Source organism: Pecten maximus, chromosome 6, assembly GCF_902652985.1.
Source record: "Pecten maximus chromosome 6, xPecMax1.1, whole genome shotgun sequence".
Lineage (NCBI taxonomy): Eukaryota > Metazoa > Mollusca > Bivalvia > Pectinida > Pectinidae > Pecten > Pecten maximus.
This window is the reverse complement of record NC_047020.1, coordinates 40,220,812-40,236,435: the sequence shown is the minus strand read 5'-3', so window position 1 is coordinate 40,236,435 and position 15,624 is coordinate 40,220,812. Positions and strand designations below refer to the sequence as shown.

At 36.8% G+C, this 15,624-nt stretch overlaps 2 protein-coding genes across 2 annotated transcripts; both read right to left on the bottom strand.

Annotated features, from left to right (window-relative positions):
• Positions 1-451: 451 nt before the first annotated feature.
• On the bottom strand, positions 452-2,880 carry LOC117330013. Its single transcript, XM_033888235.1, has 3 exons — positions 2,813-2,880; positions 1,614-1,761; positions 452-706 (listed from the first exon to the last, which is right to left on the bottom strand). The coding sequence occupies exons 1-3, from the start codon at positions 2,858-2,860 to the stop codon at positions 468-470; spliced, it is 435 nt and encodes a 144-aa protein (XP_033744126.1). The 5' UTR covers positions 2,861-2,880; the 3' UTR covers positions 452-467.
• Positions 2,881-6,601: 3,721 nt separating this feature from the next.
• LOC117330182 (FK506-binding protein 5-like) lies at positions 6,602-13,810 on the bottom strand. Its single transcript, XM_033888405.1, has 5 exons — positions 13,797-13,810; positions 13,352-13,591; positions 8,604-9,003; positions 7,235-7,429; positions 6,602-6,971 (listed from the first exon to the last, which is right to left on the bottom strand). The coding sequence occupies exons 1-5, from the start codon at positions 13,808-13,810 to the stop codon at positions 6,657-6,659; spliced, it is 1,164 nt and encodes a 387-aa protein (XP_033744296.1). The 3' UTR covers positions 6,602-6,656.
• Between the last annotated feature and the right edge of the window lie 1,814 nt (positions 13,811-15,624).

Genomic DNA, 15,624 nt, shown 5'->3' with positions numbered 1-15,624 from the left:
AACCTTTGGATAACACCAACTAGAGGATATATGATGGAGAGAGAACCTATGGTCCCAACCTTTGGATCTCACCATCTAGAGGATCTATTATTAAGAGGGAACCTATGGTCCCAACATTTGGATCCCACAAACTAGAGGATATATGATGGTGAGGGAACCTAGGGTCCCAACCGTGGATCGATTCCTCCAAATAGGGCTTCCATGCTGGAAAAGGGGTGGATCAAGGGTCCCAATCATGAAACGTACAAGAGAGTAATAACTAATTTCAAACCTTAAAACGGATTGGAGAGAAAAACGAAAATGCATACAAGAAATCAACACGAATAAATTGCTTTCCAAGTCGTTAGTCACCCAAACGTAAACTATTTTGAGACTTAATGTGATTTAAAACTGCTGCTGATTATATTTCAGTGCAGTATGAACAAAGTAAAAAAACAACATGAAGATAAAGTCACATTTCCATCTTTTTATGTAGTTTTGGGTACACATTTATATGATTCGGGACTAGCATTGATCATCATTCGTTTGCTTGGAGCAAGGGTTTGAAGCATGGCTGGAGGTGTTGGCAATTTAATGTTTATCGGGTTGAATGCGTCCAATTCCGGGAAGTATTTACAAACAAGATCCGGTGCGCAGCCGCAGTCCCCATTGATTTTCATGACATAAATGCATGACTCATTCAGTTGAATGTATGGCTTGCAAGATGCTGCAATGAATAAATAACAACATTTAGTCTCGTATTTTTAACATTGAAAGGGTTAACAATGCACACCCACAACAACACACCACAAAACAATGAACACCCACAGCCACACATTACAAAGCAATAAACACCCACAAACACACGCCACAAATGAATTGATATTTTAAAGGTGATTTATTATTTCTTTAGCAGTTCGTTATCAATCTAATTTTCTCGTCCTTGCATAGATTTTAATATATTTTTTATATATCTATTATATTGTTTAAACATTGCTTTGCAATTAACCAGAATAATCCGTTAAGATCAATCTACAGATGTTTTTTTTATAAACACAAATCAAATATGCATCCTTATGATATATTTTAGATATATCTTGCTGTCACAATCAAACAGTTAACAGTACATGATTAACTCTCATTAAATACAGCAGACAGACGACAGACAGGGGACGAAATGAGATGTATTTTTTACCATGAAGCAATAAAATAAGTTGAAACTATATCAATGTGTTACCGTACTTTATACGAAATTGCGTTCAATATCAAGCTCCTTATAATTGGTCGTGAATATTGCTATGTTTGACAGCTCCACAAATAGTCATGACAGTAAAACTTAATTTTCTGAGCGATAAATGCGAATTCTTGATTATGTACCTTTAATTTAAACGCGAACATTGAACACTTGAAATGCTTTCTCCAAACGATTTATCTTTGTTTATCGCGGCCGAAACGGTTGGTATAGATGTAACAGAAGTAAATCAGGACGGCGTTAGTGATCCCATTTCACTTTCTAGCTGGTCCTGACAAAGACTCCCAATGTCTGTATTTATTAAATGCATTACCCCTTACTATTAAAGCATGAAATGTTACATTTTATATTGTCACCAAAAGGCCATTTAATGCAAACATACCACTGACAAACATGCTGATAGGGGGAGACAACTGTCTTTTCTTGCTCACCACCAGAAACCTGGGTATCTTGGAGCAGCATTGAGTGGGGTTGCATTCGCTGTCTAGGTCACATTGGAAATGACTTGGGGTAGTTTTGTCCACGGCTGCCTGCAGATAGGAAATATGATTGTCGTCGTTTTCATCATGGTAGAAATGTGCAGGTTCGATGGAAAACAGATTTCTTTTATATTCATTAAATCGTAAGGTACATAATACAAATGAATGTCTGTAAATCGGTGCATTGCATTATACAACCCCAAGGGGTAATAGAGCACTGACTCGTCATTCGGGCCGAGATAGCTCAGTCGGTTAGATCAGCGGCCTTATAACCTCAGTGTAAGATCCGACATGCGTATTTTGATAACCCCTTTCCATGTCGGTTTGTGTTTCTCGGGAAACTGAGAAACGGACGGGTCTGAACTTTCATGGCTGTGTTCTTGGCCAAGACACTTTACTACCATAACTGCCTGAAATGGCATGTGACGGGCCATCCGTGTTTCCTTCAGTGATGTGGTAACCAACTACTACAAGGAGACATGATCTCAAAATGACACTCATTGTTCGTGGGGCGATAAACCCAGCAAACAAACAAACAAAGCAAATAGACTCTTCTTCTCTTGCATGAACTTATTTTCTATTTATAGTAACAGTGATCTTGACCAATGACATCAAAGCAAGAAAAGTTATCCAAAGAAATCACTGGATTAAGTGTTAATGCAATCAGCTCATTTATATGCATACTTTTAGTGATCTTGGCCTTTGACATTCCAGCCAGTTCCAAATAAGCAATTAGTCAAAATATTGCGCATTAACTGATTTTATATCTATAACAACGATGACCTTAACCTGTGACCAGCAGGCCTGAAGAGCTATTCAAATCAAGCTCTTCAAGGAAGCAGCTGATAAAGTATTAGCGTTATCGAGATAGTGCGGGAGATAAAAAAAAAATAAAGTAAAAACATTATTACGGGGTACTGTAGGAGACCGCATCTCAAAATGATATTTCTTACAATTGCACCAGAAATTATTGGAATGAATCGAAGCGTGACAAGCTTGACAAGCATTTTATGATAAATCTAGGGGGCTGAAAATTCACCAGTGGTGTCTATTAAGATACTCATGCTCACGAAACATAATCTCTTTAAAAAAACGTACTTACATAGCAACCCGCTGTAAGGGCGCAAAACAAAATAAAGACGTTGATCATGTTTGCTGAGCACTGTAAAGATAAAAGCTTATCAGTGACAGACCACGTATTTATGCGAAGGTCAATGCAAAAATTGGGATTGCCCATGTGTCATGGCCGTCCTTGACGGGACAGCGTGTTCATGAGATATCGATAAGGCAACATTTATAAGGTTTTTTTCTCGGTTATTTTTGTTTATTTGCTTTTATTATTACTTTTTCGAAGCCTCGGATTTGACCTCTATATCATGACGATTAATCTCAATACTATTAACATTTACTTATGTTTGACTCTTCAGTATTGGTATTATTAAAATGAGTTAATGTTGATTGTGAAAATCGACATATGGAAACTATATTTATTACATTTTGAATTATCGAAAATGAATACTTTTTGATAGTGAAAAATATCACTTTTTCTGATTTTACCAATCAAAGCACTGCTTACAAACGACAATGGGAGAACTTTAAAGCTGCCCCGATATATTTTGCTGTAAAATGGAATAAACAGAATACTCAATAGTATCTTCAGTAATACCAAATATGGCGCCGCGGTTGCATTGGATGTTCTACATCTGTGGCCGAGTAGTTAAGGTGCCCAGACACTTTATCACTAGCCCTCTACCTCTGGGTCACGTATTTCAACTCTTTTGGTGACATTACTATGCATTGTTACTGTACCACAGTGTGAAATCTATCATCTTTATTGTTTGTCTTAATTTTCATTCCTTAATCAAACTAATTAAAACATTTACACTGTAATCAGTCAGGATTCCAGGTTTTGTTTAGGGGCACCATCCATACAATTTATCTAATTAATAACATAGATTTAAAAGTATATCCAATCAGGTATAGAAATTTCCTATTTTGGAGTACTCGAACTAGGTAAATATTTTCTATGCCCTAATTTCTGTTACTTGCATACCAAGTCAAAAACTCAAACACAAAGGTCATTGTCACTGAGGGGCCGCGGTGGCCGAGTGGTTAAGGTGTCCCGACACTTTATCACTAGCCTTCCACCTCTGGGTTGCGAGTTCGAAACCTACGTGGGGCAGTTGCCTGGTAGTGACAGTAGGCCAGTGGTTTTTCTCCGGGTATTCTGGCTTTCCTTCAACTCAAAAACCTGGCTCGTCCTTAAGTTACCCTGGCTGTTAATAGGACGTTAACCAAAATACACCAAACCAAACCAAATACTAAATACATTGAATTCAAGTGGCGGCTAACATCTTGATAATGTCTTGATAGCACTCGCGAAATGTATTTTGTATTACTGAAGACACTTTTAGATATCCTCTATTTCTACCACAGGTGGGTGTCTCAAGGCATGTAAATAAGCATTACAATGGTTGAATAACATTCAGTTTATACCATACGACCGTACGAAAAAATAAATTGACAAATGTAACTGATAACATAAACTTCACATGTTAACAAGTCCTGATAGTAGAACTACCTCTTAGCAACCCAAGGTTCGATTCACAAAGATGTATCTGTTCATATTTTGTTGTGTTTCTTAACAGCATTTATATTTTCTTGATCGTATATGAATGATGTGTTCAACATTAAATGCAAATTCATTATGAAGTATTAAGTAAACAGATAAAATGTTGAGATAAAACAAATTCAATTGGATACTAAAAAAAATAAAATAACCGATTTATTCCGTATCGTTCGAAATTTAAACGTAAATAAATTGAAGTGGTGTATTTCATATGGTTTTGATTACCAACTTTAATTAATCAGACTTGTTGGCCCGGATGGAAGCGCAAGAGGAGTCTTTTTGTTGAAGGAAACTGGAATACCTCGGAGCAGTTGACCCTATACTTTTCCATGTCCAAGTGGGGAATCGAGCCCCGGACGCCTAAGTGAAATGCAGGTGAGTTACCGCTGAACCACCCGAATTCTACACTGTCTTTTGCATTGATAATACAGATCGCACAATAAACACACTTGAATAACGCCCTTTTAAATGTATTCATTTAAAGACATTTATAGATAAGTCTGTTTCAAACAGTTGTATCTTCCTTTTGTGACTAGTCAATTATGATAAAGACATTTTCTTCAAATCAGAGAGGGGAGAAAAAGCATCAAAATTGATGTAAAGAAAAGCTTAAGCATAAAAGCATAATTGACAAGAAGCTTTATTAGAATAATATTTTAAATCAACATCTTACCAAACAGAATATATTGATGATATTAAGTACAAACTTAAAACATTATGTATTGGTGAATTTTTGTTCAATATTCATAAGAGATTGATAATGTGACACCCTTGGATTTCATAGATGGATCGTCTTTGTACATTGCATCATGTATGTAGATCCGTTAATCATCTTTGGTTGATGATAAACTCATTTTCATTGTCCTATTAATTATTCAACATCATTTTCCCGTTATACACTTAAAACAATACGCAATGTAAGGTAGTTTTCTCCCTTTAAGCTTATGCAAAGGCCCAGTTGCATTAGTTTTATAGTGTCAATATCTCCTGAGCAAGGAACAGTTAACATTGGCCATTGAAATAAACTTACAGTATACGTAATATAGAAGCAAGCACAAACGACGTTAGCGAATGTCCGGCAATGGATTCTTTTGACATCCTGGTCGTTGCGGTTCTTTCCCCTGTCGTTTTGCTGTTTTAGGCCTCTGGTCCATATAAAGGTCAGAGTTGAAGTAAGCCGTGTGCAGTAGGCGTTTGGGGGAGGTGTCAATTTCATACTCAATAATGCCTGTTTCACACTTAATTCCCATATCTTTCATGATCGGGAAGTGGTTGTACGTTTCCGCAGCATTTCGATCGTAGTACATGAACATGCCATTCACAGGAACCTCAGGAGCTGGTTTCACCCTTCCATTCTCTGACACGGTAATTCGCAGGCGGTTTAAATTCATTATCGACACAGTTGGAGATACCGTTCTCTTCAAATAAATCATGTCGCTCTGGCATTTAAGCTCCTTTTCTCTCTTCTTGTATTTTTTCTCGGAGATAACGTCGGACCACAGATGTATTTTATCATCTTCTCCTCTCAACAGGAAAACCAGAATTCTGCAATGATCTGGGCCTAAACCGAAGGTATTCCTTAGCCGTCCTCTGTGGTCTTTCCCGGGCTCACCGCGAGCCGCTCCAACCCTATAAATGAAGCATAAGATGAACAATGGATGAAACTACGCATTTGCAGAATTCACATTCCATGATTTAATACGATTTCAAGTGTCGCACAAATTACTATTTAATTTGTTTGTTTTGTTTTGATAGATCTAGTAAGGTTGAATAGCAAATGCTCACGTTATATCATAACAAGTTTGCTTTCAATTTGTATCCCTCATCAGTTTCTACACTAGCAAACGTAGGCGAGATATTTGGATTAATATGCGTTGGTTTAGTCATATTTGAGTACATTAGGAAACAGGAGGAATGGGCCTTACGAAAATTGCAAACCCGGAAGAAATTATAACTGAACAATGTAAACACGTGTGTATTTATCCAATACTTCATAAAACCTATAATTCAACCAATCTGGCTTGTCAATACTGAACGCAGGAAAGATATTTTGAACCTACCAATGGTTTGTTCTAAAACTCGTAAGAATGTGCTCTGAAAAGGTACATTATCAGAAATTTTGCAAATTGTGCGAAACATCCCTTGGAAGACGACACAAAGTACTGTGACGTCAATTCGACCATTGAAATTTGATAATAATATAATATACAACATTGATATAGCGCACTACCTTATTTGCCAAATTCCCATTACAAGATATAGTAATGTGTCAAACAATTTGCAGAGCATATATATATATCTATCATTTGCACCATATTCAAACTTGCCCTGAAAAACTGTCAACTTCTACTTCATATATCTGCATATGTCCTGCTTCTTCGGCAACCATCTTCATCTCCACATCATTTAACAAATTCAAATTCCCATCGTCATCACAATGAAATAGAAAGGTTTCATGGGATTCGTCGCCGGTGAATAGGCAATCAAGTTTAAGTTGAAGTTTGACCTTCTTCCTAAAAGGCTGTGAATGGCGAACATATACAATATCTGATAGGCTGGAAATATTAGTCTGTTCAGCTTCCATATTTTCTTTCAGCCTGTTTCTCTTGCATTCATCTTCAAGGGACAAAGCCTAAATAATTGAATACACATCAAATTATTATGCATTATTTTGATATTCACGATGTTAAAATTGTTAGAGTTATAGCAGAAAGAGTTAATACATTGTCTTGTTTCATTAGATATCCGTTTCATTTGGTTTATTAATATTTTTCTCAAACAATTTTCTTGTGAAAAAAGGCTTGTTTTCTGTCTATCAAAGGACATCTTATTGCAAATCATTATATGTTTATTTATCTAAAGAATGATGCATGTTATTAAATTCTTAACACGTACACTTATAGCTATTTTGGTGTTTCTTTGTACAGCTCCTTTAGGAAATGTGATTTGTTGATGTGTAGATAATTGGCTCTTGTACTCGAACCCTCCAGTAGGTACAATGAGTTCCTCACACATATACCGCATAGTGAAGAATATGGTTTTTATGGTGAAGGCTTCGTAGACATCAATGTCTACTCTGCTGCGTCCAGCCTAAAAGAATGAGATATTTGTTTAATTTCACATGATTGACTGTTTTGACAATCGTGACAGTCAATGTGAAAAATTATTTTAAAACACCTGTGATTAATCCGTGCAGGAGCGGATGAGCAATATTTGAGGAGGAGGGGATGAGGGGAGCCCAAAAATAAGTCCAGATATATTCCACTGGATGGTGATCGTAGAAGGCGACATAAAGTAGGCCCCTGAAGAATTATGGATTTCTTTCTTTGTCCTGTTTAGGGAACATTGAACAGACCAAGATATATCGTCTGCTCGCATTGTCATACTGGGAATCTTAAATATTTCCTTCATTTTTTCACTGCCTTGTTTTTCTGTGCTTTATTTTCCTTTTGATGTGTTCTTTGACACCCGTCCTCAAATGACCCTGGCTTGTGCGAGGACGTTTAACGCCAAAATATAAGCGTAAAATCAAACAAACTCTTGTGATTAAAGAACTCAACATACGAACAAGAGTGTTTTCTTCCTTGTAAAATTACATCAGACTGATCGAAAGCGCAGGAACGATAAATCGTCTTGTGTACTCAAGCATAACTGATTTGTTCTTGAAAGACTAAAAAGCTGTAAGGGTCGGTTTTGCAGTAAGGGTCAGTTTTTTTCCCTATGGGTAAATAAACCTTCATATACCCTGCAAATAGGGACATAAATTGTTTATAACACCGCAAGAGCACAAACCAAACGAACACATTCTCGTTAAAAAAAACTCACTTCACCGTGTCAAAAATTTGGTTTGAGAGCTGCATCTAAGTAACTCAATTGAAAAGTCGGAACCCTACCAATTCACCCTAGTTGACCAATAAATGTGTTGATTTCTGCTTGTTTTAAGCATTCTTATTTTATATTTTTCTTCTTCTTCGACTGAATGGAAACCCTTGTGTTTGTGCTTGCTTACCATTTGTAAACAACCGGTAAGGAGACGCGAACAAATATGACGGAAGATGGCCATGGCGACAAAGATCCGAGGGAAATCAAAGGTTGGATTTCCCTCGGATGAGATTCGATGATTGTCTCTCTATCATGTGATGTAATCCAAATAATGAATAACACTTTTACAAACATGAGGTATAATAACATTCATTAGTCGTCATATACTCTGCCTATTACAAAGGTCACTTATTGTCTATGCGGAATTTATATTCATACAAACCTTCTGTTCTATTTCTGATTTGGTCCACTCCCTTCCGTTGTATTGGTGAAAAGTGTAAATCACGAGGTTTTTGGCGATTTCCACTTCTAGTGACAATGTAATGTAGTCAACAGTTTTCTCATCGTCAGTACTATCAACTTCAGAATGAATACAAGCAGTTTCCTCGAGTCCTCGTGAGTTGTATTGAAACCGCACAGATCTAACTGGTGTCTCTTCAGTTTCATCATTAAGTGTCCTTTCTGTAGCTGACTCAGATTCTTCGTTCTTTTTTTGTTCTATTTCTTGAATCTTGACGTTAAATATTGTTGATACTAAGTCTTCATCCCTCCGGACTTTTAACTCAGAAAACCTCTGATTTCGTTCTTCGTTACTCCATGGCATTATCAACACAGATGCTTTTCTGGAGAGAAAGGTAAACAGAAATTTTCAAATATAAATAACAAAAGATATGTACGAATAACTGCATCAAAGTTTCAGGATTGCACAATGGTGGAAACTTTGCAATAGGCAAGCGGGCAGACATGGCAAGTCGGTAAAGGATCGAAAATCTTAGGTAAATCTTATTGAATGTTCGACCTCTACCCGAACCAATTTGAGTTTTTTTTTTATTAAAGCTGAGATCAGGGACCATCCTGTTATGCTGTGGCTGTGTCCTTAGGAAAGATACTTTACCCAAATTGGATAGTATATGACGGCTATCATGTAATATGTTAAGTAATTTAGCCATAAGCAATAAGGAAAGAGTCCTGACTGTTAAAGGGTCGAGATACGAATGTTGTAAATGTAAGTTAGTCCTCTCCAATAGCTATTCTAAATATTGCGAAAGGATGAACATCTTATCCCTTGTAATATAAATTTAATTAAAACAAGTGTTAAAGGGTTAATCAAAATTTCAAAGCTAGACATTTACCTAAACAAGTTAATGTTACCAGTTTTAATACAATCATGATCAATGTTACCCCCTTTAAATTATCACGATAAATGTTGTCCCTTTAAATACAATCATAATCAATTATATCCCATTAAATACAAACACGATTAATATTTCCTGTTATATAAATCACCTTTAAAACGTTAGATTCAGTAATGTTAAATATTAGCCCTTTCAATAAAATACTTTCAATGTTATGCCATAAACACAATCAAGTTAAATGTTATCCCTTTGAATACAATCAATTTAAAAGCTTTCCTCTTAAATAAAAAAAATAAAAAGTTATCCCTTTAGATGTCGAACTCCCATATAATGTAAGCTTTGGAGAAGCAGAGTAAAACTACAATGATAAGAACATCTTAGATTAATAAAAAAATTCTTACATGGGGCTGTGCCGTGGACAAAAATATCTCACCCCAAGGGTTTTGCTGGTCTGCACGAGGCTTGCCGAGTGCATTCCAGCCAAACTTACACTTGGGTTGAGACATCCCTGTACAGGCCCATGCTTGATTATTTTTTTCACATACTATTCCTTAAAAAGGAACAAATTGTAAGGTGTTTGGGGTCTTTTTCATCTCAGCATCTTCAATTTCCAATGAAACTGTGCGCCAAAATTGATGACGTTATCAAATCGTGACGTGGTGATACTACATGAAATGATGACGTCAGGCAATTGTAAATAGGTCGTAGCGAGTGTAACCTGTCCTGACGAGTATGAGATAGAATTATGCAATACTTACAACCACGGGATTGCTCTGTGAAGAATGTGATAATTAGTAAGCATATTTACCGCGTTTATTATGAGTGAAATCATTTTCATGGGTTTAAGATCGATAAATTCAGCATATACTGTGGGTTTCACATCCTACGTTTTTTTGTATCGCATAAAACGGTCGGAAATATATCGGGTTTAAAAGGAACAAACTTTCAGTATCATATCAGTTAATCGTAAAATAAACAAAAGACAGAAGGAGACGAATCTATATAAGTACCTAGCACTCGTTTCTTACTGAGGTGTTAAACTTACATTGTATAAAATACAGTTTCAACAAATCATAAATTATATTGAAGTGAAATATTGATCCAGACTGTTATCAGCGCGATATATAATGGAAGGTTTATGCTGTAATCTTCTGTTCCCTAGTGAATTTTAATGAGGCAATTGGTTCATTATATTGAGTGTGCATTGGCAGTCGGAGTTAGTACTCTAGCTGAAATCTACCAAGGCCTTATCTAAATTTTATTTCTAAATAATACGCAGTTCTCTTGAAAACAGTTTAGATAAATATCTTTATAATACAGAATGTCTTATTGACATGTTTAATTATTAGCTCACCTGGACCGAAGGTCCGGTGAGCTTATGTCATGGCGCAGCGTCCGTCGCCCGTCCGTCGTCCGTCAACATTTGCTTCAAATCGCTACTAGTCAAAAAGTTCTTATTGGATTTTGACAGATTTTGCATAAATGGTGACTCTTATCCCAAAGGGGTCAAAGCGACGGGGCCCATAAGGGGAAATAGAGGTAATTCATTTAAATGTCTACTAGTCATAAAGTTATGAATGGATTTGAACCCAATTTGCTCAGAAACATCCTATGGAGAAGAGGAACAGATTTTGCATAAATGGTGGCTCTGACCCCCGAGGGTCCAAAGGGGCGGGGCCCAATAGGGGAAATAGAGGTAATTCCTTTAAATCGCTACTAGTCATAAAGTTATGAATGGATTTAAACCCAATTTGTTCAGAAACATCCTTGGGGGAAGGCAATCAGATTTTGCATAAATAGTGGCTCTTACCCCAAAGGGGCCAAAGGGGCGGGGCTCAATAGGGGGAATAGAGTTAATTCCTTTAAATCGCTACTAGTCATAAAGTTATGAATGGATTTGAACCCAATTTGGTCAGAAACATCCTTGGGAGAAGGGGAACAGATTTTGCATAAATAGTGGCTCTGACCTCAAAGGGGCCAAAGGGGTGGGGCCCAATAGGGGAAATAGAGGTAATTCCTTTAAATCGCTACTTGTCATAAAGTTATGAATGGATTTGAACGCAATTTGTTCCGAAATATCCTTGGGGGAAGGGGAACAGATTTTGCATAAATGGTGGCTCTGACCCCAAAGAGGCCAAAGGGGCGGGGCTCAATAGGGGAAATAGAGGTAATTCCTGTAAATCGCTACTAGTCATAAAGTTATGAATGGATTTGAACCCAATTTAGTCAGAAACATCCTTGGGGGAAGGGAACAGATTTTGCATAAATGGTGACTCTTACCCCAAAGGGGTCAAAGCGACGGGGCCCATAAGGGGAAATAGAGGTAATTCCTTTAAATCGCTACTAGTCATAAAGTTATGAATGGATATGAACCCAATTAGGTCAGAAACATCCTTGGGGAAGGGGAATAGATTTTGCATAAATGGTGGCTCTGACCCCCGAGGGTCCAAAGGGGCAGGGCCCAATAGGGGAAATAGAGGTAATTCATTTAAATCGCTACTAGTCATAAAGTTATGAATGGATTTGAACCCAATTTGGTCAAAAACATCCTTGGGGGAAGGGGAACAGATTTTGCATAAATGGTGGCTCTGATCCCAAAGGGGTCAAAGGGGCGGGGCCCAATAGGGGAAATAGAGGTTATTCCTTTAAATCGCTTCTTGTCATCAAGTTATGTATGGATTTGAACCCAATTTGGTCAGAAACATCCTTGGGGGAAGGGGAACAGATTTTGCATAAATGGTGACTCTGACCCCAAAGGGGCCAAAGGGGCGGGGCTCAATAGGGGAAATAGAGGTTATTCCTTTAAATCGCTTCTTGTCATCAAGTTATGTATGGATTTGAACCCAATTTGGTCAGAAACATCCTTGGGGGAAGGGGAACAGATTTTGCATAAATGGTGACTCTGACCCCAAAGGGGCCAAAGGGGCGGGGCTCAATAGGGGAAATAGAGTTAATTCCTTTAAATCGCTACTAGTCATAAAGTTATGTATGGATTTGAATCCAATTTGGTCAGAAACATCCTTGGGGGAAAGGGAACAGATTTTGCATAAATGGTGACTCTGACCCCAAAGGGACCCAATAGGGGAAATAGAGGTAATTCCTTTGAATCGCTACTAGTCATAAAGTTATGAATGGATTTGAACCCAATTTGGTCAGAAACATCCTTGGGGGAAAAGGAAACAGATTTTGCATAAATGGTGGTTCTGACCCCAAAGGGGGCAAAGGGGCGGGGCCCAATAGGGGAAATAGAGGTAATTCCTTTAAATCGCTACTAGTTATTAAGCTATGAATGGATTTGAACCCAATTTGGTCAGAAACATCCTTGGGGGAAGGGGAACAGATTTTGCATAAATGGTGACTCTGACCCCAAAGAGGCCCAAGGGACGGGGCCCAATATGGGAAATAGAGGTAGTTCCTTTAAATCGCTACTAGTCATAAAGTGATGAATGCATGTTCTAAAAACAATTCTTGAGGTCTTTCAGACCTTAGAGAGTCTGGACTTCATTAATCTATAAAGCAGTACGGATTCCCACACTATAACCATATATAGCATTGTTTGAGATTTACAAATAAAACAAATTGTATATGAACATTATTTTGACATTTGGTCTAATCCAACCAGATGAGCGATACAGGCCCCATGGGCCTCTTGTATTGTATTTCTGATTGACCTGAAACACATAGTAATGCGCTCGTTGTCTATTTAGAACGTCAAAATAAAATTATAAAAGAAAATATGAACAGGAAAGTTATTTGATATATGCATATAAATAATTTAATCAATCAAATATCTTTATCAAGATCAAGTTTATTTTCAAGCTTATCATATATCTACCTCTGTTCGACCTCCTCATTTTCCTCTTCTTTGTTCTCCTCATTTTCCTCTTCTTTGTCCTCTTCACTTTCCTCTACTTTGTTATCGACATTTTCCTCTTCTTTGTTCTCTTTATTTTCTTCTCCTTTGTTCTCCTCATTTCCCTCTTCTTTGTTCTCTTTATTCTCTTCTTCTTTGTCCTCCTCATTAGCAACTTTCTTGTCCTCCTTTTCTTGACCTTTGTCTTCTTCGTTTTTTGTTCTATAATAAAATGCTCTATCAGTGATGTTGGCATTCCTCACTCTCTACATTTAAATGTATTTGACTACTCGTATTATGTATTTAATGTTACTTGATTTTCGTATTTATTGAAACATCAATTGAACCATAATTATCATTTACGATGATGTCACCATCATGGGATGTTTTCTTTGATGAAATATATCTTAAATGAATAAAGACTTACTGTGTATTTCCCATTGTATGCCGCCACCATCAGAAACACGACCCCGAATGAGAATAAAATGTCCTTGATATCAGTACACGGTAGTGTGTTTAATGCATTTTGGTATCTGTCATAATAAATCAAGAGTTTTGAAGAAGTGTTCCAATTAATCATTCAGACCGAACGTTTGATCAATCCCATTTGGGTGTTGTAGTGGAGGTTCGTAATCTATAGAATGGCAACGATCTACTCGTAACGGGTCGACTACATCAAAGATACGGGGCCAATAGTTTCAATTACGGTTATGTCACGGGATATTACGTTTCGTTATTTGTTACCACTAACGTGTATTTTGACCTTCCCTCGTGTATATAACACATTTTCAGACGGGGGCAGAGGGTTTGGGGGCAGGGAGGGCGGTAGATTAAATATCAGTAAAAATGACACCCCCGGTGTTCATTATTAGAAGGTTGGAAAGCACTCTGTGATAAAAAAAAACCGACACCAGGTACGTTTATCAGTGTAAAATATATATTAAAAAAAAAAGGAAACACATTTCTGCTGGGTAGTAGAAAAACCTGCTGGTGATTATATGATAATATTTGATATACTTTCCTAACAGTCATACTTTGGAACTCTAATATACATTATGCTGATTAAAACTTTAATGACTTTGAATGTACTCTGCTTAAATGATGTTATATAGATGTACATAACATTATGTATCACATATATATACAATTTTATTTTGGTGACTTCTACAAAATACTATTATGTAAAAAGATTAATTGAATTAAAATCTTTTAATGAATTAAAGTAAATATGGTGGCAGAAGACCATACGTTTAAAAAATATGCATACACGTGATACTGCTCACAGACACCGTGTATTGCGTTATTTTAAATGGTATCATACGCATATTTCTATTTCTTGTGTAAAAATACATCTGTAAGTTAAATGTTGTTCAAACTAAAACCTGCAGAAGGTACACATCCTTTACCAGCAGAGAAACCCATTTCGCTTTTCATTGGTTATTTATTCATAGAGACCGTGTCAAGCCTTTTTTTTTTTTTTTTTTTCTGTTTTGATGATGAATCTGATTTTTGTCGTTTGTAATTTTTATACTTTATAAAAAATACGCTTGCAATGAACCATAAACATACATTACATTTTGAACAGATTATGACATAGAGTAAATTATGGCACACACGCAACTAGAGTCTTTAAATGTTGTTAGATGTATGGGCTTATCCATACACACCTGACCAGGATATGACCAAACATACATGATATTGAAACAAGCTGTCAGATTTGATTCCTTTGTCAGATTACAATAAGCATTTCAAAATGACAAGATACCGGGGTATACTAAACGTTCCTGGCATGCACGTTGTCGATGACAATACCAACAGTACCACATTTTTACATGCGTTTCTTTATATAACACACATGTACATTTACTTAAATATGGAATGGAATTTAAGGATGTACATGCAAACAAGGATGTATAACATAGATTCAATTATAGATTATGATATAGATTTATCCCATAACTACGCTTGTTTCACAACTGATATGACACGTACTAAAATTCGTGTTATTGTTTTTAAAGCCACTGATTGATCATTTATGAACTCCAACAATTCTGATTGGCTAACATCTGGCCTTTGACCTTGACTACTTTTACATCTCTCACTTATTCTTTTTGTCGTCTATCATTCAAAAAAACCAATAAGGACACGTTTTGCCGGGGGGTGGGGGGGTGACAAAATGGGTGAGAGGAATGTCCTCATTGTAAGGTATATCAATCTAGGATCGATTCGTACGAAATAGACTTCGATGATGGTGA

Bases quoted from the DNA above. Each gene is read 5' to 3' on its own strand.
- LOC117330182 (XM_033888405.1), bottom strand. The intron at 7,430-8,603 runs GTTTGTATGAAT...TCATTCTTTTAG, and splicing joins AATCAGAAATAGAACAGAAG to GCTGGACGCAGCAGAGTAGA. The intron at 6,972-7,234 runs GTACGTGTTAAG...TCAATTATTTAG, and splicing joins ACACCAAAATAGCTATAAGT to GCTTTGTCCCTTGAAGATGA.
- LOC117330013 (XM_033888235.1), bottom strand. From the start codon at position 2,860: ATGATCAACGTCTTTATTTTGTTTTGCGCCCTTACAGCGGGTTGCTAT. The intron at 1,762-2,812 runs GTAAGTACGTTT...TCCTATCTGCAG, and splicing joins CCCTTACAGCGGGTTGCTAT to GCAGCCGTGGACAAAACTAC. The intron at 707-1,613 runs GTATGTTTGCAT...TATTCATTGCAG, and splicing joins TATCAGCATGTTTGTCAGTG to CATCTTGCAAGCCATACATT.